General features: G+C 43.6%; 1 protein-coding gene across 1 annotated transcript; it reads left to right on the forward strand.

The window, feature by feature from the left end:
* Positions 1–285: 285 nt before the first annotated feature.
* LOC307130326 (C3a anaphylatoxin chemotactic receptor-like) lies at positions 286–13,386 on the forward strand (the record flags this gene model as incomplete). Its single annotated transcript, XM_079823292.1, has 2 exons — positions 286–382; positions 12,431–13,386. The coding sequence occupies 2 exons, from the start codon at positions 286–288 to the stop codon at positions 13,384–13,386; spliced, it is 1,053 nt and encodes a 350-aa protein (XP_079679418.1).
* Positions 13,387–24,834: the final 11,448 nt, after the last annotated feature.

The following is a 24,834-nucleotide window of genomic DNA, read 5'->3' on the forward strand; positions in this document are numbered from 1 at the left end:
ATAATGCAGGTGCACGTTCAACAATATATACTTCGTTCTAGTGATTCTGAATTATGCAATTCTAGATATTCATGCCATCTAGGTATCAGCATCACGCTGTTGCATAACACCATTCTGCTTTTATTGGTGACATGTTGTTTCCTAAATCTGTGTGAATTGTCACAGAGGTTACTTAAGTGTTATGAGGTATTTCCAATGAAGAGGACATTTGGATATTGAGATCTCCATCTCTCATCTCTAGCTCACAGCAGTTGTACTCGTTTAGGTCATCTGGGTGAGGGCAACATGCTTGTTGCTATGGCTTACGTGGTTATTGGCAACATGCTTGTTGCCATGGCTTATGAGGGTATTGGCAACATGCTTGTTGCTATGGCTTATGCAGGTATTGGCAGCATGCTTGTGGCTTTTTCATTAGTTGTGATTGGGGGATATCAGCATTGGTTTTGTTTTGGAGGTTTATCACTGCTCTCTCTCTCTGCTCTTATCCATGCTAGGCTGCATGGATGAGCAGGGAGTTCTTGCCCAGAACAGAACCATACCGCCAATCTAAACTATGTTAATTGTCTATCACTTTGACGATAGTGATCCTGACAGAAATCCAGCGTATAGCGTTAGTTCTGGCAGGGCACGTTAGTCAAGCTTGCATCAGTTGACTGTCAGCTGATCACGTCTACAGCATGCATAAAAGCTCCTTCAGTATCATCAGCTGCTATTGCGTTCTCTGGAGCTAATTACCCTCCTCCATCCCCAGCTCCTCCACTCGTCAGTCAGGATTTGGCATTCTGATTCCCCCCTGAATCAGACTACATACCTGAATTGGGTTGTACATTTTAATTTGAATATGAAAAGAACCATACCGCCAACCTAAACTATGCTAATTGTCTATCACTTTGACGATAGTGATCCTGACAGAAACACATTAATGAAGTAAACAACGGCCACAGCAGTGTAGGGATGCTCATATTGCAAAATATGCTATGCAGTATTAAAATACAGCAGTAGTACAAGCTCTAGACTGGTGGAAAGCAAATGAAAGACGCTTCTCGAGGCTGGCCACTCTAGCAAGGCATTATCTCTGTATTCCCGGGACACCATTGCCATCTGAAGCCTTGTTTAAGGCTTTTCGTAGTGTGGTTTTGGTCAAGTTTACTAAAGTAAACATTCTCACTCGTCAATCGTAATTTTATTTTAATGCCAATTCAATATTATAATCTTATCAGTTTACGCTTAATAATCGGATAATGAGCAGCAGTTGTCAGTTGGGAAAATGAATCAATATGAGCATCCCTACAGCAGTGTATTTTTAATTTAATTTAATTTTAATTAAGAATAGGCAACATTATTCAAGGATGACTGTCCTTCCGTTGCCATACCTGAAGTTGCTGCATTTTGGCTGCTGTCTGTAGATTCCTTCATGCACAACTCGTATTCTTTCGGATGTTTAATACGCAAATGTTTTAGAAGTCCCGTTTTTCCTGTTTTTTTTCAAGCTTTGATTGTGTTTACAGTGTGCAATATAACATGTGTTCATGTTTTGCGTGTAAAAAAAAACACAGTATTTTTCACACAATTTACTTATATGTATACCGCTGTTTTCACTGTCCTAAAAACAGCTTGATGATTTCCTTATTCTATGAAGTCCCTCCTTTAGGGTGACCACCTGTAACGAATCCACAGAGTCATAGAGATCCATTTGCAGCTTTAATTAGTGACAAAGTCAGACAGACAGGGTATTGATAGGTAGACAGGAATGGTATGGGCAAGGCAAAGAATACTCAGGTAAGCTAGTGCTGATGATCGGGGCAGGCAGCAAGGTTTCAAACACGGGTAACAGTGCAGGGTCGTGGGAGCCAGAGTATGTTCAGTTAGCCAGGAAACAGTCCAAGGTCGAGGTAGCCAGAGAGTGGTCGAAGAGTTCCAAAAACAGTCCAAGATCTAAACCAGAATAAACAGAATCAGTAGACAATCGCTCAGTATGTATGCCAGGGCAAGACAAGACTTCGCACTGAATGGGTGTGAGAGAGGGATTCTTATACATGTGGAAATGAAGTGCAGGTGTGAGTGTAATCAATGAAGAGCAGGTGTGTGATCAGTCCAGGAGAGCAGCATTATGGGAAATGTAGTTTGCATGGCCATAGTCAATACTCTGGAGATGGATCCCTCTGTGAATGTGGAGGTGACACAGGAAACTCCTGTGTAACACCACCATCAAACAAACCAAATGTGGGACAATTACTAAGTTTGTGTGGGACAATGTGGGACATGTTACGGACACTAAAACATAACCTGAAACTGTTACACAATGTCTATCTAACTTAATAAAAACATATGTAGGCCTATTCTGCTTTTCAGATGATAAAAATACTTCTTTAGTCCCTTCCAGAAAACACCATTACATCACAATGTAATATTTTACATGTCTTTAAATTCAACATCACTGAGCCCAAAGGCAGCAGGCATCAGATCTGACCAAGTCCAATAATGAACAAATAAAATATAAAGCAACAGGAAATTAGTTAATTGACAGTCTTATATATTATATTATATTATATTATATTATATTATATTATATTATATTATATTATATATTAAGAATATAACCAATTTACCGAATTATCCATTCGTTTTCTACATGGAGCGAATCACCGCTCCACATTTTGATTGACAGCCGTCACAACCTACTAGTGACCGTGTTTACTCCTTTCTTTTCAACCATTGGATAGGATTTTAAAAACGGCTGTTGTATTTGTGAAAGGCGGGTTGTTACTTCTGACGAAGCGCTGTTAAATATGTCTAGGTGAAAAACGATGCCGCAAAAATAATAAATGAAATGCTTTCTTAAAAAGGCAAAAGAACGCATGCATGTTTTCTTAATATGATAATTAAAAACCAACAGACTGATGAAAATGCGGGACATTTTCTTAATATGCGACGTGCGGGATGGGGTGAAAATGCTGTGCGGTACAACGCAAAGCGGGACGGGTGGTCACCCTACCCTCCTTCAGAAATACCTAATGAGTTCTGATTGTGCCAGCGGTTCCCGTGTTGTGATTCGACAGCAGCTTAGCGCACGTTGCCCGGAAAGGTCACGCCTCTTACCATAACGGGGAGATGCATGCGCTCAATGTACAGCGTCCCTGAAGGCCAAACAAAGGTGATTTGACTCCGGGATGAAAATAACAGCGTCTTGACGAAATGGCGACAAACACTCTACGAACGCAACACTTCCTCTTCTCCACGTGGGAGAGCAACAAGACCACGCCCCTTTTTCGCGTATTCTTGTGGGTGGAGGTTAGTCAACAAACTGTTCTATTGACGTCATTAAAGCAGGGAGTACAGGGATGTAGTCCAAACCGGCCGTTCGCTGTAGGCTTTGAAAGGGAACTTCTGTTAAATAAAATATCTCGCTTGGCATTGAACTTTGAGCTTTATAATTTTACAGGTATTATTTATGCTCTAACAGCAACATTACACACTAACTAAAGTTTGAAAAATGGGATCACGAAGAACAGGACCTTTAACAGCGGCTATTGTTTGGGGTCCTTGCCACCACGAGACAAATTGAACATGTAGCTCGACTTGAATCGCCTTCTTTTGTACTGAGAGTACTGTCAAACAACACGTTTTCTGTTCACGAGTTCCATTTTCACTTTCTCACAGCCTACTGCATTCGAACAGTCCACATAGTAAACACCTTCCCAAAAACAACGGCGGCGAGTCTAGGGTTCGGTGGCAAGAAATTCTAAGGTTCGGCAGAAACCAAACCCCATCAAAAAGCCCAACATTCGGCCGAATCCGAACCCGAATCCTGGATTCGGTGCATCCCAACTAATTACATGTCCTTAAATAACAGGAGAAGAGGGACAGGAATGTTTTCCTCCCTCCTAGCACTGGTGATCATATCCACTGTCTTAGTTTCATTCATTGCCAATGTAAATTCCTGTCCCAATTCTGACACTGAATCCAAGGCCTTCTGGGTTAGCCCAGGAAGAGATCCTATTAGAAGCTCAGTGATTGTTAGATCATCTGCATATTTCACACAAATTACTGAAGGAGGCAGACGTGAATCAAAGCTGTTTATGCAGGTGACAAAAAGTAGGGGGGATATAATTCCCTCCTGAAGAGCACAAACTGAAATTAAAGTTAAAGTTAGTAACTATAGAAGTTAGTTAGACACACAGGTGCCCCACTTCACTTTTTGCTCTCTGTTACTCAGATAGCTTCTGCCAGAGCCAGAGGGGTCATCTGACATTCAAGTCAGCTAAAACATGAAGCAATTTACAATAGTGTCAAAAGCTTGAGTAAAATCAACAAAGACAGCATGAATACAGTCACTTTGACATAGCTCATGCATTTCTCTGTGGAGAGAGGAGAACCTTCCAGTAGTACATCTATCTCTGCAGCACTCAACCAATCAGGCCTGTATGGTAGAGTGGCCAGACGGAAGCCACTCCTCAGTAAAAGGCACATAACAGCCCACGTGAAGGACTCTCAGACCATGAAAAACTAAATTCTCTGCTCTGTAAATGTCCTTGAGTGGCCCAGCCAGAGCCCATACTTGAACCCGATTAAACATCTCTGGAGAGATCTGAAAATGGCTGCGCACCGATGCTCCACCATCCAACCTGATGGAGCTTGAGAGGTTGTTCAAAGTAGCTTCACAATAGTAAAACATTCAAATTCTTCTGTATAAATCAGCTCTAACAAGCCAATGGTTTCATTATTCAGCTCAAGTCAGGTCAGTGTTGATTCAGTTCAATAACTGTAAAGTTTATCAAATGTGCATACATATCAACTGCACTGAATAAGCAAAAGACAAAATATAGTAGTGTTTTACATTTGTCACATCCGTGTGTAGTTTAACGTGTACGTGTCTAATCATTTTATTGTGTGTATGCAAAAACAATTTTTAGAAGAGTTAAAGTACTTTTCATTAATGTGTTTTTTGTTTTTTTCTTTTGCAAAAGATAAATGACGTTTTTCATATTGAGTGTTTTTTTTTTAATTAACAGAGAATTTCGTAGAATTTCGAGAAATGGAGCCAAATAGTTTCAGAAATTGTGTAAGCTATTTTACTGTAATGTTACCATTTTACTTCAGCCCAAACATATTATTTTTGTGACTTTCAGATTAATCACTGAAACATAATTGTATGATTTCTTTAATTTTGGCACTGTTTTTCAAAACAACTTATGGTACATACATTTTTATCAGTTTGTGTATTCAAATTGAATATAGCACCATGCTCTGTTACAGCTACAGGAACATTCTGTGGCAGGAAAGGTTCTGCGGTACATGTCCACTTCCCACTGTGATGCCATATACCGCTGTAATCATTACATCAAGTCTGATGACCACTATCAGTAACAGCAAATTAGTCTGTAGGGTTGTACTACCGGGGTCTGGTATAAAACCTACAATCTGTCAGCAAGACAAAGAAGATACATCAAGATCAAGACTCGGCTTGTCCCAGTGCATTAACAGCTCAAAAATGGGTAAGAACTGAAAGTGTAATATTCATGTTTTTTTAAAAGTATATCATAACGTAGTAAATAACTGTTTAATATACAGTCTGTACACAAATAAACAGTATCTGCTAAAACCAATCAGATCATCCATAGTATAATATATCACAATTAATATAATATCATAAAATATAATAGCCTATTCTTTAATCTGAATAGAAATGTATCCCGTGGCTATCTTTGCCGCACAGTTAAAAAATTACACTGTTGTTGAATATATACAAATATATATATATATATATATATATATATATATATATATATATATATATATATATATATATATATATATATATATATATATACAGTCAAACCAAAAATTATTCACTATAGTTCATTTATGTAAGTGAGGATAGCAAAATAAAGTAAACTGTGACATATTATACCAAAAAACTCTTCATACAGTGGACTACCAGTAAAATGTATAACATTTTTTAAATAAAATTATTCAGACACTTTGACCTGACCATGTTTTGCTTATGTGTTTTTAATGCAACCTGACAGCTAGTGTGTGCTTCCCTGGGCGCTTCGAGGCTTCCTCACTGCGTCACTGCAAGGCTTCCTCTCACAAAAAGAGCTTGCACGTGGCACGTCCTTTAAAGGATGTCTCGCCCGTGCACTTCAGGGTGCGGCCGGTCGTTGTTAGCCTTTGATGGGCACAATCACTGCCTGGTATGCTTGGGCTTTCAGAATGCCCAGGCAGCGTTTGTGGATGCATCATGTTCTCACTGCGGGAACATGACCATCGCGGTGCAGCGATCGAGACTCAAGGATCTTCGTAAAGAAGTGAGAGTCCCCTCTGCCACACCCCAATCTACCGTCTCCGAGAGAGGCGGTACTTTGGCTGGTGGCCAGGGTGATCTGAGGGTGACGGTGTGGAACAAAGCCCCGGCGTTCATGCCTCGGGCCACACCCCCCTCTAGCGCACCGCAACCCGTGAGTGTCCAGGCTGAAATTGCGGGCCCGCATTTCGTTCGGCGCTCCAGAGGATGATGCGATGTCGGTCGCCGTGTCACAAGGTGGCCTCGAGTCCTCTGAGGATGATGACTCGGCTGTGCTGCCACCTTGCATCAGCATTGCCTGAGTCGGACCCGGAGCTGACAGCTATGCTGTCTCGGGCAGCTGGATGATTGGTTTTTCTGGGCGCCGTGTGCTGACACCCGTCAGTCCCCACCCCCAATACCTTTCTTTCCCGAGCTGCATGAGGAGGTTGCGCGGTCCTGGAAGTCCCCATTGTCTTCCCGCGACCGTTCGGCGGCCTCCTCCGCCTTCTCGACCCTCGATGGGGCCGCGGCCAACGGGTACACTGGGGTCCCCCCAGTCAAACGTTCTGTTGCGATGCAACTGTGTCCTCTGATCCAGGGCTTGTGGATGTGCTGCGTGCCGCCACCAACCTCGCCCTCCGGGCGATGAAGGTTACCGCACGCTCCCTGGGTCAGGTGATGTCCACAGCTGTGGTCCAGGAGTGACATCTGTGGCTAAACCTGGCCGATATGTGGGACGGCGAGCGGACACGTTTCCTCGATGCTCCCATATACCAGGCTGGCCTCTTCGGCTGCGCGGTTGAAAACTTCTCCCAACAGTTTTCAACCGCCCATAAGCAGACTGAGGCTATAAAACACATACTGCCCCGGCGGCCAGCTGCTGCCTCCGCCCAGCCGCCTGCACAGTCACCTCAGCCTGCTCGCCACGAGGGCGCCCTCCTAAGGCTCCCGCCAATCGTGCACCTGCGGGTGCGGCCGCCAAAGCAAACAAAGAGCTGTTCAGTTTGCCTGTAAGCAGCGGAACGCTCTATGTATATTCTCAGCGCTCTGACAGGACAGAGCAAATTAGCATATTCCTCATCTAACGATGATGACAGTGCTGAAAGTGAAATAACCTGTGCTCTGAACGGAGTTGAAAGCACTTTAGGTACATATCCATGTCTTGGTTTGAGGACGACTTTAGAGTCGTTTGGCCCAAATTCCAGACAAGAGGCGCTCACTGAGAGCGCGTGCAGATCACCCACCCGCTTAACTGATGCGGTCGCTAGCAGCAAAGCGGTCTTGAGTGATAGGAGCTTTAAGCTCACCAAATGCAGAGGCTCGAATGTTGAGCCTTTCATAGCATCCAGGACCGTGGACAGGTCCCATATAGGGACTGAAGGGGGGCGAGGTGGGTGAAGCCTTCTAGCCCCTTTAAGGAAGCACACGATAAGATCGTTCTTTCCCAGTGACAGTCCATTCACTTGATGTGATACGGTGCTATAGCAGCCACATAAACTTTGAGCGTGGAGGGGGAACGACCCACTTCCAGTAGCTCTTGAAAAAAGTGAGCACTTCTGACACTTCAAAATTGTGTGGGGTCAGGCTTCGTGCTTTACACCTGTCTGAAAAGACTGACCATTTGCCTGAATAGAGCCGCCTGGTCGCGGGGGCTCTAGCTTCACAAATAGTGTTTAATACATTTTCAGAGAGGTTCTCATGTACCCGTTGATGGGCCAGACATGAAGCGCCCATAGATCGGGATGGGGATGCCAGATCTGCCGTTTCGCCTGCATGAGGAGGTCTCTCCTCAGCGGAATTGGCCACGGGGCTGTATCTGACATCCCACTTAGCAGTGAGAACCATGGTTGATTTCTCCAAAGCGGGGCTATTAAAAGCACAGCGCATTTGCTCTCCCTGATCCTCTCTATGACCTGAGGTTACATTGAGATTGGGGGAAAAGCATAAAGAGGGAGGTTGGGCCATTCGTGGGCCAACGCATCCCTGTGCTTGGAGAAATATATTAGGCATTGAGCATTGTCTTGTGAGGCGAAAAGATCCACTTTTGCCTCTCCAAACATGCCCCAAATTGTCTGAATCATTTGTGGGTGAAGAGCCCACTCTGCTGGGGACACATTGCCCCTGGACAGCATGTCCGGATCCAAATTCAGAATGCCTGGCACATGAGTCACTCTCAGCGAGCTCAGGTTGTGCTCTGCCCATATTAGGACTTTTTCCGCCATTGTGTGTAGACCAATAGATCTTAGACCCTGGCCCTGGCGATTGATATAGGCTACCACTGACCTGCTGTCCGCTCGGATCAGGACATGATGGTGCTTTATGTACGGAAGGAAAGCTCTTAGCGATAACGTGACCGCTTTCATCTCTAGACAGTTTATGTGAAAGCTCTTTTCCGAGTCTGACCAGAGACCGGAGACTGGCCTGCCCTCGTGAAGGGCTCCCCAACCTAGGTTGGATGCATCTGTCGAGATAACTTTCCACTTCGTAACAGTGCCCAAGCTCATGCCCGTCTGATACCAGACGGGATTTTTCCAAGGAGCCAGAGCCAACATACAGCTGTGGTCTACCTTGATTTTTAATCGGCCCGAGAGCCATGCGTGAGCTGGAACGTGGCGATTCAGCCAGCGCTGTAGGGGCCGCATGTATAACAGACCTAGTCTCAGACCGAAGCCTCAGTGGGGTTAGCGCCACTTCCATGCACTTCGTAAACGTGTGGGGAGCCAGAGATAGACCAAAGGGTAGCACCCTGTATTGGTAAACTTTCCTCTCGAAGGCGAATCTCAAGAATGGCCTGTGATGAGGGGCTATTTGTATGTGGAAATAGGCATCCTTTAGATCCACAGTGAAAAACCAATTTGTCCTCTGGCAAGGACGGCTTCGGCGGCTCAGGTTTCGACACAATGCTGGGTCGGGGGCCTCGATGCTCCGGCGGTCTGCTGCGGCTCGTAGCGCGGGAACGCTGTCCGGGCTTAGAAACCGTGCGAGGCTGGTGAGCTGGTGTCACCGCCTTGGTGGGCTAGGCTGGTCCAGCTTTAGTGTGACGGCTAGCAGAGGAGCTGGAACGCTTGGGCAGGAAATGTCGCATTGCCTGTGAAGCAAGGTTATTATAGTTTTGCATTTTTAAATTAGTTTTTATTTTATTATCGTTTTCGATTTTGCAACAAATTTCAGTTTAGTTTTAGTTAGTTTTATAAATTATTTTGCTAGTTTTAGTTTAGTTTTTATTTTGTAAACACATTTCTATTTAGTTTTTATATATTTCGTTTCAGTTTTAGTAATTATAGTTTAGCAGAGTTACCAGAACGAAGTGTAGAGATCAAATCAAGATTTTTAATTTCAGCAAAGTTTAATGTTTGCACAGATTAGAGTTTACTCTTATGCAGACATCTTAATAATATAAATAAAATAACGGAATACAGATTATTTTATTTAATGCCATGTCAGCAGCTAAGGCTATATTCATGGCAAAAATTTAATTAAAAAAATACTAATAATATCATATAAATACAATAAAACCAAGCAAACACATGTCATATACAAGATTTTTTTAAATCAACTTATGATTAAAAAAAATCCAAAACCTTTTCATGCATAATCTTACTAAATAAGTTCTTAAGTGAAATAACTTGATAAAAGAGCATTCTTGTCTTAACCCAGAGGGCAGGGGAATCTTACAAAACATGCATAAAGTTGGGTCTTTACCTTTAAGCAATAAAGCTTGAGTCAAACTATGACCTATACGACAAAAAATGGTCTGAGATTGAACAAAGAACCAAATAAATGCAACGTAAAAATATGAAAGTAAAAATTATAAATTCCAGACAAACTCATTCATATTAAAGATGAAATATTGTTAAACAATTAAAAGCTTATTTATCTAAAGATTATTTCTTCAGTAGTACAATGTTGGCTAGCAGTGTGACCACAGCTAAAGTCATCTGACTACAGCCAACACAAACTGTTGTGAAGATTGAAGACTGAAGTGCGATTAAATAATGACGTGTGTGTGTGTGTGTGTGTGTGTGTGTGTGTGTGTCCTGGTATTCCCTACTTTGTGGGGAAATGTCTCCACACGAATATTATTAGTAGTAAATGTTTTGTAAAAACAATGATAACACCTTTGAGCCTGTCAATATTATGCAAACATGAAATCTCAAACACACAGTAGCACTTGCTACTATAGTTTCTGTTGCACCTGCGTCTCTCGTCGGCGCGTATGTAATGGCGTTCTAAAAGCAGTGAGTTTAAGTTCAACATGCATCTCATTACCTTTCACTGCCACGAACGCATTCTTTGTGAACAGCCGTTGAACAGGACTAGCGATGTGTGTTCACTGCATGCGTCGAATCTCAGGACAGCAGTTAATCTCCTCAGCTCACTTCACGCGCTGTAGCTCCATATACACACACTCACTCAACCGCTACAGGTCAGATTTTCCGCCACAGTAAAGAAAGCTTATTAAATACGAAAACTAATATTTATTTTTGCTAATTATTATTTTATTTCAGTTAGTTTTTCAGTAAGAGTTGTTAGTTTCATTTAGTTTTAGTTTTTCATCTATTATGATTTTTTTATTTTATTTCAGTTTACGAAAATGTTTTTTGGCCAATAGTTTTAGTCTTAGTTTCAGTTTTCGTTTACGAAAATAACCTTGCTGTGAAGCCTTTTGCACCTCTGTGAAGCGTTCTGTGAACCCAACCACAGAGGGACCGAATAGTCCTGAAGGCGACATGGGCACGTCCAGGAAAGCGGTCTTGTCCGAGTCCTTCATTTCGGTTAGGTTGAGCCACAAATGGCGCTCCAACACTGTCAAGTTTGCCATGCATCTGCCGATCGCCTGAGCGTTGGCCTTGGTTGCGCACAGGGCCAAGTCAGTGGCGCCGTGCAGGTCCTTCAGAGCCTCGGTATCAGGGACAGACTCATCCAGGGAACGGAGGAGTTTGGCCTGGAAGACCTGAAGCACCGCCAAAGAGTGTAGCGCTGAGGCCGCCTGGCCGGCGGAGGCGTATGCTCGACCGGCGAGGCTGGAAGTAGTGTGGCAGGCCATAGATGGGTGCACAGCTTTTGACAGCCATCCTCTGGCGGAGGGCGGGCAAAGGTGTGCAGCGACGGCTTCCTGGAGGGGAGGAAGAGCGTGATATCCCTTTTCCTGAGCGCCATCGACGACTGAGAGCGCGGGAGAAAAAGAGGATTTGGTGCGAGATGAAAATGGTGCCTTCCACGAATTAGATAGTTCCTCGTGGACTTCTGGGAAGAAGGGAGCGGGTATTTGAGTGGTCGGGTGGCGGCGGTTCTCGAAAAACCACTCGTCCAGTCTGCATCTCGTGGGCTCCTGGGGTTGAGACCAGTCAATGCCGAGGTCGTCCATGGCCTTAGTGAGCAGGCGCATAAGCTCAGTGTCCACAGAGTCCGCGTCGAAGTGGCGTGCTCCGAGAAGGTGTCCGACCACCCGCTTTCAGATGCAGCAAGCGAAAGGCTGTCATCCTCCTCCTCTTCCGGTTCGCCGAAGGAAACAGTAGCAGCCGCCAGACGAGGGGAGCTGTGCTATTCCTCGGCGAACATGGCGTGCGATGGCGAGGCATGCGGGGAAATGACCGGCGTGTGCTCGTCAGAGCTCTCCGGGGGCCTCTGGTCGCGCCGTTTCTTTTTCCGCGGCTCGAGAGGCTGAGAGCAAGGGACGGGATTCGGGTCAAAACTGGCAAGTCGAGCCCGAAGGGTCTGCAGCGCTATTTAGTCACACTCCGGGCAGCCGTCCTGGTTGAGTGCGGCCTGCGCATGGTCTTGTCCGAGGCATGAAACGCAGATGATGTGCCGATCCTCGTCCGAGAGAACGCCTCTACATCTTTTGTAAATGATTAGTTCATCATTAACTAACCACTTATAAATGACTTACAACGTTGCCGTGTTGTAAGTCTAAGTGTAAGTGATACCGTTAGGGTACAGATTAGGAAGGTATTAAATATATTTTTGGTGTCAATTGATCAAGATTTGAGAACAAAATAAAAGTTTAATTGATGTTTTATCCGAAATCTCAATAAAATGGCATTTTGGTGTGTGAAACTACATGAAAAAATTATGTTGCAGATGAAACACCACAATGTTAAGATCAGAAACAGACTCTTTCTCTTTGTTGTTGTCTAGAAACCACAAGTTTTGGACCTGAAAACCTGACCAGAGGAACAACAAATGAAACCACTACTCAGCCTAAGAGCTTAGTCTTTGGGATCCCTTTAATATGCATTCTCATTGTCAGCTTTACAGTGGGTTTCATTGGAAATGGGATTGTCATATTTCTTACTGGCTGCAGGATGAAGACGACAGTCAACTCTATTTGGTTTCTTAACTTGGCAATTGCAGACTTCATCTTCATATTATGCTTCATCATGATACCTTTTTTTAACCAATTTTATTCGGACAGATCCTTAATATACGTTCTCTCCATTGTATTAACATTAAATCGGTTTGCTAGCATTTTTTTCCTGGTAGTTATCAGTGTGGACCGATGCCTGTGCACATGGATGGCTGTTTGGGCTCAAAATAACCGAACTGTATTTAGAGCCAGGATCATCTGCATGATAGTGTGGGTTTTATCCATCGGCTTCTGCATCCCTTTCTTCTTTGTACGTTCATTTCTTTCTACATTTCCGGTCACATATCAGTTTTTAGTGGGCTGTCTCATCCCCTTCCTGATCATTGCATCTTCATACATTGCTATCGGAGTACGAATCAAACGCCTCAAAATGGGGAAGCAGATCAGGTCGTACCGGGTCATTATCGCTGTCATCTTGGCTTTTTTCATATGTTGTTTTCCATACTATGTTTGCTTGTTTTGGCAAGTAAAAATGGTTAACTTGAGTGCCAGTGATGGGAAAGCAATGATATACAGTTTCTATCTGGTTAATCTCAACAGTTCTCTGAACCCCATTCTCTATGTGTTCATGTGTGATGAATATAAAAAGAAGCTTAAACAGTCTCTGCTGCTGGTGCTGGAGACGGCATTTGCTGAAAATCATCTGGACTTTAGAGGAAGGCAGATGCAAACGGATGAGCAGAACCAGACAAACACCTTCGGATTATCAAAAACAGTCTCAAAATGATTGTGATCACAATAACTATGATTCTTACCATTACAACAACCATTGTACTCCTTATGTACTCCTAGCAATGCTTTCTCTTTCTCTCTCTGTCTTTTAAAAATAATATTTGTGGTATGCAATCTGTTTTGTAGAATCAAATCGGGAAAGTCTTTACTAATGATTAAGGTAACATATTTTTGTGGACTTTTTATAAATCCAAATATGCAACCGCTCATCTTGTTGATTTGTGTTTGAACTTTATTCTGAATAAAACAAACAGTGCATTTGATTGTAATGTCCTATATATATATGCTAGTCATATACTGTATGTGTTAGTCATATAATTAGAATATCATCAAAAAGTTGCTTTATTTCACTAATTCCATTCAAAAAGTGAAACGTGTATATTATATTCATTCATTACACACAGACTGATATATTTCAAATGTTTATTTATTTTAATTTTGATGATTATAACTGACAACTAAGGAAAATCCCAAATTCAGTATCTCAGAAAATTAGGATATTGTGAAAAGGTTCAATATTGAAGACACCTGGTGCCACACTCTAATCAGCTAATTAACTCAAAACACCTGCAAAGGCCTTTAAATGGTCTCTCAGTCTAGTTCTGTAGGCTACACAATCATGGGGAAGACTGCTGACTTGACAGTTGTCCAAAAGACGACCATTGACACCTTGCACAAGGAAGGCGAGACACAAAAGGTCGTTGCAAAAGAGTCTGGCTGTTCACAGAGCTCTGTGTCCAAGCACATTAATAGAGAGGTGAAGGGAAGGAAAATATGTGGTAGAAAAAAAGTGTACAAGCAATAGGGATAGCCGCACCCTGAAGAGGATTGTGAAACAAAACCCATTAAAAAATGTGGGGGAGATTCACAAAGAGTGGACTGCAGCTGGAGTCAGTTCTTCAAGAACCATAACGCACAGACGTATGCAAGAAATGGGTTTCAGCTGTTGCATTCTGTAACGAGGTTCAGATGTGGGGTGGGAAAGGAAGAAGGCAGGGTCGGCGAAATGCTGGAACTCGTGGGATTTTATTTTCAACTCAGTTATAAACATAAATTGGCGCCTTGCGCACTCATATCAATCACTCAAAACTTGTATCTTCCTCCGATTAACAACAGCTTTCTCTCAAATCACAGTCACAGTCCGGCCGGGCTTTTAAGTGGTCTCTCTGCGCCAATCACTGCAATCAGACACAGGTGTTTATCATCATGCACTTGAACTACTTTCTTACCGCTCGTCTCCCGGCCTCCTCCGTCCGTGCAGACCTCGCGAAACCACGGCCCCCTCGCCACATACCCCCATCGCCCATCTCAGCCCCCCCCCATTCCTGGAGAGAAAGTCGGCCACAGCCATCTGCGCCCCCGGCCTGTGGACCACCTTGAACTTAAAAGGCTGTAACGCGAGATACCAACGGGTTATCCGCGCGTTGGTATCCTTCATGCGGTGGAGCCACTGCAAAGGGGCGTGGTCCGAACAGAGGGTGAACTCCCGTCCCAAGAGATAATAGCGGAGGGTGAGGACAGCCCACCTGATCGCCAAACATTCCTTCTCAATGGTGCTGTACCTGGTCTCTCTCTTGGAAAGCTTCCGACTCACGTACAGCACCGGCCGCTCCTCACCCTCTACCTCCTGGGACAGGACTGCCCCCAGCCCCCTGTTCGAGGCGTCAGTCTGCAGGAGAAATGACAGAGAAAAGTCAGGAGAGTGTAAGAGCGGCCCGCCACACAGAGCAGCCTTTACTTTGGTGAAAGCCTGCTGGCACGCCTCCGTCCACTGGACCGTATCTGGGGCCTCCTTTTTAGTGAGGTCAGTCAGCGGGCTGGTGAGGTCCGAATCTTTAGGTACAAACCTTCTATAATATCCCGCCAGCCCAAGAAACTGCCTCACCTCCTTTTTGGTCTTTGGGCGCGGACAGGTCGCAATGGCCGCTGTCTTACAAATTTGGGGACGCACCTGTCCATGCCCTAAGTGGAAACCCAGATACTTGACTTCCACACGCCCAACCGCACACTTCTTCGGGTTCGCCATCAGCCCCGCCCCCCCTCAGCGAGTTCAGTACCGCCCGCACATGCTGCATATGCCGCTGCCAATCATTACTATAGATGATTATATCATCCAAGTATGCCGCGGCATATGCAGCGTGCGGCCGAAGGACACGGTCCATCAGTCGCTGAAAGGTGGCGGGTGCCCCGAACAACCCGAAAGGAAGCGTGACAAATTGGTGCAACCCGAACGGCGTTGTGAAAGCTGTCTTTTCTTTGAATAATGGAGTTAAGGGGATCTGCCAATATCCTTTCGTTAAATCCAGTGTTGAATAAAAGCGAGCCGCACCTAGCCGATCAAGCAACTCGTCAATCCGCGGCATTTGATAAGCATCAAATTTCGACACAGCATTCACCTTGCGGTAATCCACACAGAACCGAACCGAGCCGTCCGTTTTAGGAACTAAAACTATCGGGCTCGCCCAGTCACTATGGGATTCTTCTATTACACCCAGGTCTAGCATCGCTTCCAATTCCGTCTGAACCACCTTTTTCTTATGCTCAGGTAATCTATACGGCCGGCTGCGAACTACCACGCCCAGCTCTGTCTCAATATGGTGACGTATGAGATCCGTTCAACCGGGTAGGGGCGAGAACACGTTCACAAAATCCGCTTGCAACTGGGCAATGTCAGTGAGCTGGTCCGGTGCGAGGTGATCTCCCCCTGGGGCCAGGGCGATCGGTTGGCATTTGATGCTCGCTTCTGGCCCGAGATCATCCTCTGATGATACCACCGTGGCCAGCATCACTGACTCCGCCTCGTTCCATTTTTTAAGGAGATTGAGGTGGTATATCTGACATGCCCCGTTCCTATCCGTTCAAACTACCTCATAATTGAGATCCCCCACTCGCCGCATAACCTCAAAGGGTCCTTGCCACTTGGCGAGTAATTTTGAGCTAGACGTGGGTAGCAATACAAGTACCTTCTCTCCCGGTGTAAATTCTCGCAGCTTGGTTCGTCTGTTGTACAACGGGCTTTGTGTGTCCTGAGCCTGTAGCAAATTATCCATTGATAGCCGCCCCAAAGTGTGGAGTTTTGCTCTCAGGTCCAGGACATACTGAATTTCATTTTTGCTCTCCGAGGGTCCGTCCTCCCAAGCTTCTCGCATGACGTCAAGGACCCCTCGGGGTTGCCGCCCATACAAGAGCTCGAAGGGGGAAAACTCCGTGGAGGCTTGGGGGACCTCTCTGACAGCGAACAACAGAGGTTCCAGCCATTTGTCCCAATTCTTGGCGTTTTCGTGTACGAATTTACGAATCATTGTCTTTAACGTGCGATTAAATCATTCTACCAGACCGTCTGTTTGTGGGTGGTAAACGCTGGTACGAACTGACTTAATGCCCAATAATCCATAAAGTTCTCTTATAGTGCGAGACATAAACGCCATGCCCTGGTCGGTGAGAATCTCTTCTCGTGCCCCCCTCGCCACACATTCCTTGTGTCAAGCCACTCTTGAACAGCAGACAGTGTCAGAAGCTTCTCGCCTGGGCTAAAGACAAAAAGGACTGGATTGCTGCTGAGTCCAAAGTTATGTTCTCTGACTTTTTTTATAAATATTTTTTTATGACAGTAGTAGATTTAGTGTCTGGCAGATAATCAATCAAAAGTCAAAAGTAAACAGGTCCGTGCCTACCTTGGCCCAAGGTCTGTCTGGCATATCATGTGGACGCAGTGTCTCCTTTTGCTGGTTACAGTCAACTGCACGGCAGGTTTCACACTGCTGTACATGTGATTTGATCTGCTCGTTCATTCCTTGCCAGTACACACTCTCTGGCCCTCCTATGGCATCATTCCACGCCTAAATGAGAGGAGTGTATACAAAGTGTTATTTCCCTCCACAGTTGCTTAGGGATCACAGCTTGTTCGCCCCGGAAAACAATTCCATTCTGGTAACTCAGCTCCTCCTGAAACTGGTAGTAATGACCTATTTCTTGTGATGTGTCAGCTTTGTTCTTCGTCCAGCCTTGTAATATGGCTTTAATCAGTTTCTGTTAAGTGTTGTCCTCTTTTGTTGCAGAACAGATTAACTCAAGCCTGTCCACTGAGATTGGTAGGTGTTGTGTCATGTTAAAAGTCTCTAACTCTGCTTCAACATATTCAGTGGTCATGCTCTCGGGCAGATATGCTCTACTTAGCGTGTCTGCTTGCCACATCTCTGGCCCTGGCACATACACAACATCCACATCATATTTTTGAAGTCTCAGCATCATTTTTTGGAGTCTTTTCGGTGCACTCAGCAGTGGCTTACGTAGGATGTTTTCTAAGGGTTTGTGATCACTTTGTGCTGCTACTTTCCGTCCATATGTATAATGGTGAAACTTCTCCATCCCAAACAGTAGAGCTAATAACTCCTTCTCTATCTGTGCATAGCCCCGTTTTGTGTGTGTTAATGCTCTGCTGGTGAATGCTACTGGCTTACCTCCTTGCATGAGTGCAGCAACAAGGCCTCCATCTGAGGCATCACAATGGATGGTAAGTTCTTCATCAGGGTTGTAATACTTTAACACTGGTGCATTTGCGATTGTTTCTTTTATTTTACAGAACGGCTCTTCATGCTGCACAGCCCATCTCCATTCACAGTCTTTGCAGGTTAGCTGTCTTAGGGCCTCAAACTGGTCTGAAAGATGTGCACAAAACTTTGAGAGATTATTTACCATCCCTAGTAGTCTCTGAACTCCTTTTACATCTGTTGGTTTCGGCATGTGTGTTATTGTTTGAACTTCTGGGTCTATATTCAGTCCATCTGATGTCAGGAGCAGGGCCGGATTAACATAAAGGCTAGGTGGGGCTGAAGCCCCAGGGCCCGAGCCCGGAGGGGGCCCGTGATTGGCAGAGAAAATGATTGACAGTCGATCGGGAGCACCTTAACTTTTCCTGCTCGCCAAACCCCACCAAGCCCCCACATATTAAGCGCTGTTATTTGGCTACTGGAGTGCATGGGAACATCAAAAGGCAGGTGAAGAAACAGCGCTACCTGATTAAACCGCACGCACATCCAGCAGACTCGCAGCACGAGAGCAGCTGGATCATCTCACGCATAGTGCTGACAAACTCGTTCTGTGCTTTTGCCGCTCTATTAAAGTGATAACGAGCGCCAGGTAGTCGCTGGATCCATTTGAATTTGAACAAGCACAACATCATGTTTACAGTGAAGGCTCTGTGGTGAAACTGGCTGAACCAGACTGAATAGCTCTGATCATGTAAACTGAAGTGTTGAGGTAAACTATAGGCTGCCTACACAATGGCCGTAGCCAGCTATGAGGTCTCCGAGGTCCGGACCTCTGTATTTTTCTGAGGTGTACATAATAAATGTTGTGAAATAATTTAATAATAGAGTATTAATACTACTTTAATGCTGCAAAGATATATTCTCATCTGAGCTGCCCTGCCTGCTGTCTGTCACTCACCGCTCATCAATGTCAAAATATTTGAGATGACCAATCAAATTAAAGTAGGCTGGATTTATATACACAGAATCTGCTGCATGAGTCGCGCGACGCTTCAGTAAATGGTGCGAGATGTAAGTAGCTAAACTAAACATTTCATATTTGACAGCTGTTTTAGGATAGAAATGTTAAACAACGAAAAGACTATCAGCCAGAGCTCAGCTTTAGGAGGGGCAAGAGAAGCAGAAAGAAAGATTGAAAGAGTGATGGAAATGATGAGAGTGATAGAAATGAGAGAGTGATGAAATGAGGAGAGAGCTGGTATGACTATCTACTGCCCACTAACATGGTTTTGAAAGCTATTTATTTTTTTAGCCTTCAAACATCTTAAAATGCACATATGTAGATCAGAGAAATCAAAATTTTCTTGGGGGACCATGCCGCCCGAGCCCCCCTAAAGAGCTAAATGTAGGGACCTTACAGGTTTTAAAACTCCTTAAGGCAGTTGCATGCTCAAAAGTTCTTGCTGTTTGCTTTGACCTCATATCTGGAGTTAATGCATTTATATTTTTTATGTGTTGCATCCTGGAATATTTATATATAGGCCTACTTAATATTAAAATGTAATATTTAGACAGCATATACTCATTGTATCTCTGTGCTTTGAAGATTTTCTTTAAAAAAATACTAATGATTTCTGTGGTAGAAAACGTTGTGGCACCAAGAACGGCTACTATGGGGGTCCTTGGGTTTGTTATAGCCCCAGATGATGGTGGCTTTAATTCATCCATCGTGCAGCTCTGTTCACATGCAGCTCAACGTTCTAATTCTACACTTGTAAACTAACGTCCTAAAAGTGGCCACGCTGCCAACATGTTTTATGTGTCCTTTTCTATGAAATAAAGACAGACATCTCCGACTAACTTGATTCTTCTTTAATAAACTTGTGAGCCCTACACACGCTTTACATGTGGTTAGCCCCGGATGTGCCCCAACCTCTCGACCACACGCTGGTCAGAGGCTGGAGCCATCTCTGGATGCTGGTCAGTGGCTGGAGCCATCTCTGGATGCTGGTCAGAGGCTGGAGCCATCTCTGGACGCTGGTCAGTGGCGGGGCCATCTCTGGATGCTGGTCAGTGGCTGGAGCCATCTCTGGATGCTGGTCAGTGGCTGGAGCCATCTCTGGACGCTGGTCAGTGGCTGTCCATGGCGGCTGAAGACTTTGGTGAGGCGCCCCTGCAGGCTGGTGACACTGGTGTGGTGTCCGTGGGACAGTGAGTGATGATGAGTATGGGCAAAGGATCATGGGTAATGTAGTCTTTGACGGAATGACAGTCCGGGTTGGAGTGCCCTCTGGTGGTGATCACGGGCACTCACACTGGTGAATTGTGACAGATAAATAAAAATCTAGAAAACTAAGGTCCTTATCCCCTTTTGTTCTACATATCATGGCAGCACTCTTTTTTGCATTATATTGCACATCATATCTAATACCATAGACAGAACATACATTTAGCAGCTGTTGAAAACCAGCACTACTCTGTGAAAAAATAACAAGATTGTCAGCATACATGAGATGATTAATTACAATATTGCCAAGCACGCATCCAGTCTTACAGTCACTTAATTGTTCTGACAATTTATCCATATAAACATTAAAAAGGGCTGGTGAGAGTAGACCTCCCTGCCGCACTCCATTACCAACTCCAAAAAGAGCTATCCCCAAAATTACCCCATTTTATTGTCATAGTCTGATTAGCATACCAATATACCAAAATTCTTAGTATGCTATAAGGCACACCCCTTTGTCTCAGTTTATCAAACAATAAAGCCAATTATAACAACAATTTTGTCTTTTAAATAATTCTTATATTTCTTTCAGTGCATATATACACACATCAGTACTATGTTGTGCTTTAAAATCAAATTGATTATATGTTGTACCAAGATATCCACTTAATTGATCGAATAAAATTATTTCCAAAACTTTTGATACCACACTAGCTTGCGCAATTGGTCTAAAGTTATCCAAACTTCCCACCTTGCCGGATTTATCCTTAACCACCGGCACTAAGGCTACCGACAACATAGACTCCCATATCAACATCCCATATTTTATCAGACCAGTAAAACAAATGGCAAGAAGAACCGCAACCCTAGGACTTGCAAGCTTTAGGTGTTCAGCTGTAATTTGATCCAAGCCACTGGCTTTCCTATCTTTGAGCTGCATTATTACTTTATAAACTTTGTTAGTTGTAATGCCCATTATATCAGTACAGGAAACCTTTTCCACTTCGTACGGTTCATTCTTTACACAATTGAAATTGAAATAATGTTGTCTCCAGATTTCAACTATATTTTCAGCTCCAGAAACACCCTCTGTAGAGCATGGTAATATCACATTATATATATATATAAGAAGGGAAGAATTGTTTTTGACTGCGGAAGACACTGCAGCCATTGGGATGACTGTATGACTAATGTTTCTTCTTTTGCAAAAGAATAAACATTCATTGAAATTGGAGGAGGTTTGTCTCTTATTCGGTGATAGTTAAAATTCGCCACAACAGTATTAATTCTAATGCACTATTACAACAAGGTAATGTTTAAATTCAAATATATTTATTATTTATGTTATTGTCATCTCACACATGGATCTGTATTCAATTAATTAGCATCAAACAAACGATACAATCCTTGTGCTCAGTGAATAAATATTACTTATTAAACGAAGACATCGACAAAATTATTGCATAACCACCAAATAACCACAATGTGCACTTGCTTAGTTTATGTAAATCACCATTAAACAAAATAATAAGAAGAAGTAGAATTGCAAGCTTTTTCTTAGCGTCTGTTTCCATGGTGAATCATTGATTCGTCGCTCTGTTGAGAATGTCTTGTGTGTTAACTGGAAAATACTCTGAGTTGTCTGAACTTACCCCGGGACTCGTTTTTGGAACCAGCACACCTTTAGTAAGCAAGGTTTGGGTTAATCAACCGGGAGTTCAAGGTATATGTAAGGTTAGTATACAGTAAGTTAACCTTGCTTTCTGGAATACCCCCCAGATGGCAACATTGTTTACATTTCAGTTGTACTTTCAATGTTTCAACAAAAGTGATTTAGAATTAACATCACATTGATTCACTGACATTACCATTGATTGTTTTATCAATCATAGTGCAATGTTATTTCTACAACATTACCATATATTTTTTTGTTGACATCTTGCCATTGTTTCAATATTAATTGCGCGTGCAAAAGTGATATTGAACCAACATCACTTTGTAATGTTAATTCATTACTAATGTTAATTCATGACTCATTGTGGAATACACCTGTTGGGTGCTTTTTTCGGTTACCCCTTTATGTAACCGTAGCTTTCAGCCAGCAGTAGATGTCATCAGATAATACCCAACCTTCCTTGAGTGTTTCGACCCTTAACTACAACACTCTCCAGTTGGTGGGTTGGCAGTGGTGGCCAAATCACTGCCCATCTGCTCCTGGCTTCCAGCTTTCTTTCTCTCTCTTACTCAATATCCAGCATGAAGCTCGTTCAGCCTCCTGTCCCATCCTATGAGCAGCATACTTCTTACTCTTCTCATCCATGACTAAAGTTGTCAGCAGCCGCCATGCTGATTTGGCAGGAAAGCCTGCAACCTATTGCCACAGGGAACAGCCATGCCTGCCATCCTTTGTCTTTGCACTCCAGGATTAAAGGCTGATATGCCAAGGCCTTTCTCACGTGTGCCTCCTCACAGCCCTCCTCCCATGGCATGGTCAGCTCAATTAGGATGATTCTACAGTCTTTGGCTGACCACATAACAATGTCTGGGCAAAGAGCTGTGTGGACCACTTCCGGGAACTGCAACCTCCTTCCGACGTCAACTCTCATTTCTGAAGAGCTTGTTGTTTGCAGCAGGTTGGTTTTTGCTGACACCCTGGTTGCAAAGGGCCTGGCTCCCTCCTTGATGAAGGTGATTCTCTCAGGCCTCTTCTTGCACCTCTCTTGCTCTATTGTGTCAGCGAGGGACAGGAGCACCTTGTCGTGGCACCACTTATAGTGACCTTGGGTTAAGGTGTTTTGCACCCTGACAATAGGTGTGCCAGTGTCCCCATTTGACCACAGAGCTTGCAGCACGGGTCGTCCCTCAGCACCCATGTGTGCAAATGAGATGGTGAAGGAAGGGTGTCGTATGCGGAGCGCAGTAGGAAGGAGATGCAGTAGGGCTCCAGTCTCCACAACTCTGCCCATGTGATCTTACACTTGGGCAGATCCCATTTTGTCCATGCTCCCTGGGACACCTCTGTTCCTCTTGAGCTTGGATTTCTGACTGGACCATGCCTCGCTTGACCATTGTGCTTGCATTCCCAAACTGTTGGAAATGTGTCGACCCCAGGCCTTGCGTCCTATGAAGGGGTTGTCGATGATGTCTCGCAACTTCAAGGAGCTTTCTGCCTGTTCGATGGCTACGTTGACTGCCCATTTACGGCCTGATCTTGTTGTTATTCCTTCTTGCTTTACCTGGATATCTTTGGAATCTCTCAGACTTAATGAGACTCTACATTTTGCCACCTTAAATTCCTCCACGACAGATGACAGAGGGAGCTGCAGCTGCCCTGGACGGATGTAGAGGCTTGTTGGGAAATCTGCTGCAATTGATATCCTCTGTTCCTCTTCTCTTGCCGGCACCATAATGGTATTTGTATCTCATTTTCATGGGGTTCTCAAGACCTTAAAAACCTTTTCTACACAATTAACTGAAATGTTTGCCTTTTGCATTATTTGAATAAATCCCATGTAGAAAGAACAATTTCATTCAACGTAATTTTTAACATACAAAAATATAATTCAAATATTAATGACTACACAGTAAAAATTATATTGTGATTTAGTTATTTCAATTATTTTTTTTTATTTTTTTTTTGTATGTGTGGACGCTTTTATAGATTGTCCAGAAAACAAGAAAATTAATTTTTGTCAGGATCACTATCGTCAAAGTGATAGACAATTAGCATATAGTTTAGATTGGCGGTATGGTGGAGGAGCTGGGGATGGAGGAGGTTAATTAGCTCCGGAGAACGTGATAGCAGCTGATGGTACTGAAGGAGCTTATATATGCACGCTGTGATAGGCATCGTATTCCTATAGGTAGACGTAATCAGCTGACAATCAGCTGATGCAAGCTTGACTAATGTGCCCTGCCAGAACTAACGCTATACGCTGGATTGTCTTTGTCCTCAACTAGGCTGAAAGTTGAATGATCAAGTATAACTGTGTTTAGCATTTTGCGAAGCATATAATGTGCTTACAGTTTTGCAGACTTGTTTTGAAGATTAGATATATGAGTGAATGGTTTGTGTCACTAAGTCAGCTTCAAGTACCACTGTTAGTGTGTTTGCAATTTTAAGAAACTGTAATGTAGAAGCACACAAAGACAAGTATGCATGTTAAATGTTTATTGAGATATTGTATTAGCAATTCATCGAAGGATATTCACAGGATATTCAAAAAAAAGTTTTTTAGGATTTCGAGAAATGGAGCCATATAGTTTCAGAAATTGTGTAAGCTATTTTACTGTAATGTTACCTTTTTACTTCAGGCCAAACATACTATTTTTGTGACTTTCAGATTAATCACTGAAACATAATTGTATGATTCATTTAATTTTGGAACTGTTATTCAATTCAACTTTCAGTACAGTATATACATTTTTATCAGTTCATGTATTCAAATGTAATATAGCACCATGCTCTGTGTTTGAGCTACAGGAACATTCTGTGGCAGGAAAGGTTCTGCGGTACATGTCCACTTCCCACTGTGATGCCATATACCGCTGTATATATATACCATTTCTTCAAGTCTGATGACCACTATCAGTAACAGCAAATCAGTCTGTAGGGTTGTACTACCGGGGTTTGCTGTCTGGTATAAATCCAACAATATGTCAGCAAGACTAAGAAGATACATCAAGATCAAGACTCGGCTTGTCCCAGTGCATTAACAGCTCAAAA

This window comes from Gobio gobio (assembly GCF_949357685.1).
Source record: "Gobio gobio genome assembly, chromosome: 8".
Lineage (NCBI taxonomy): Eukaryota > Metazoa > Chordata > Actinopteri > Cypriniformes > Gobionidae > Gobio > Gobio gobio.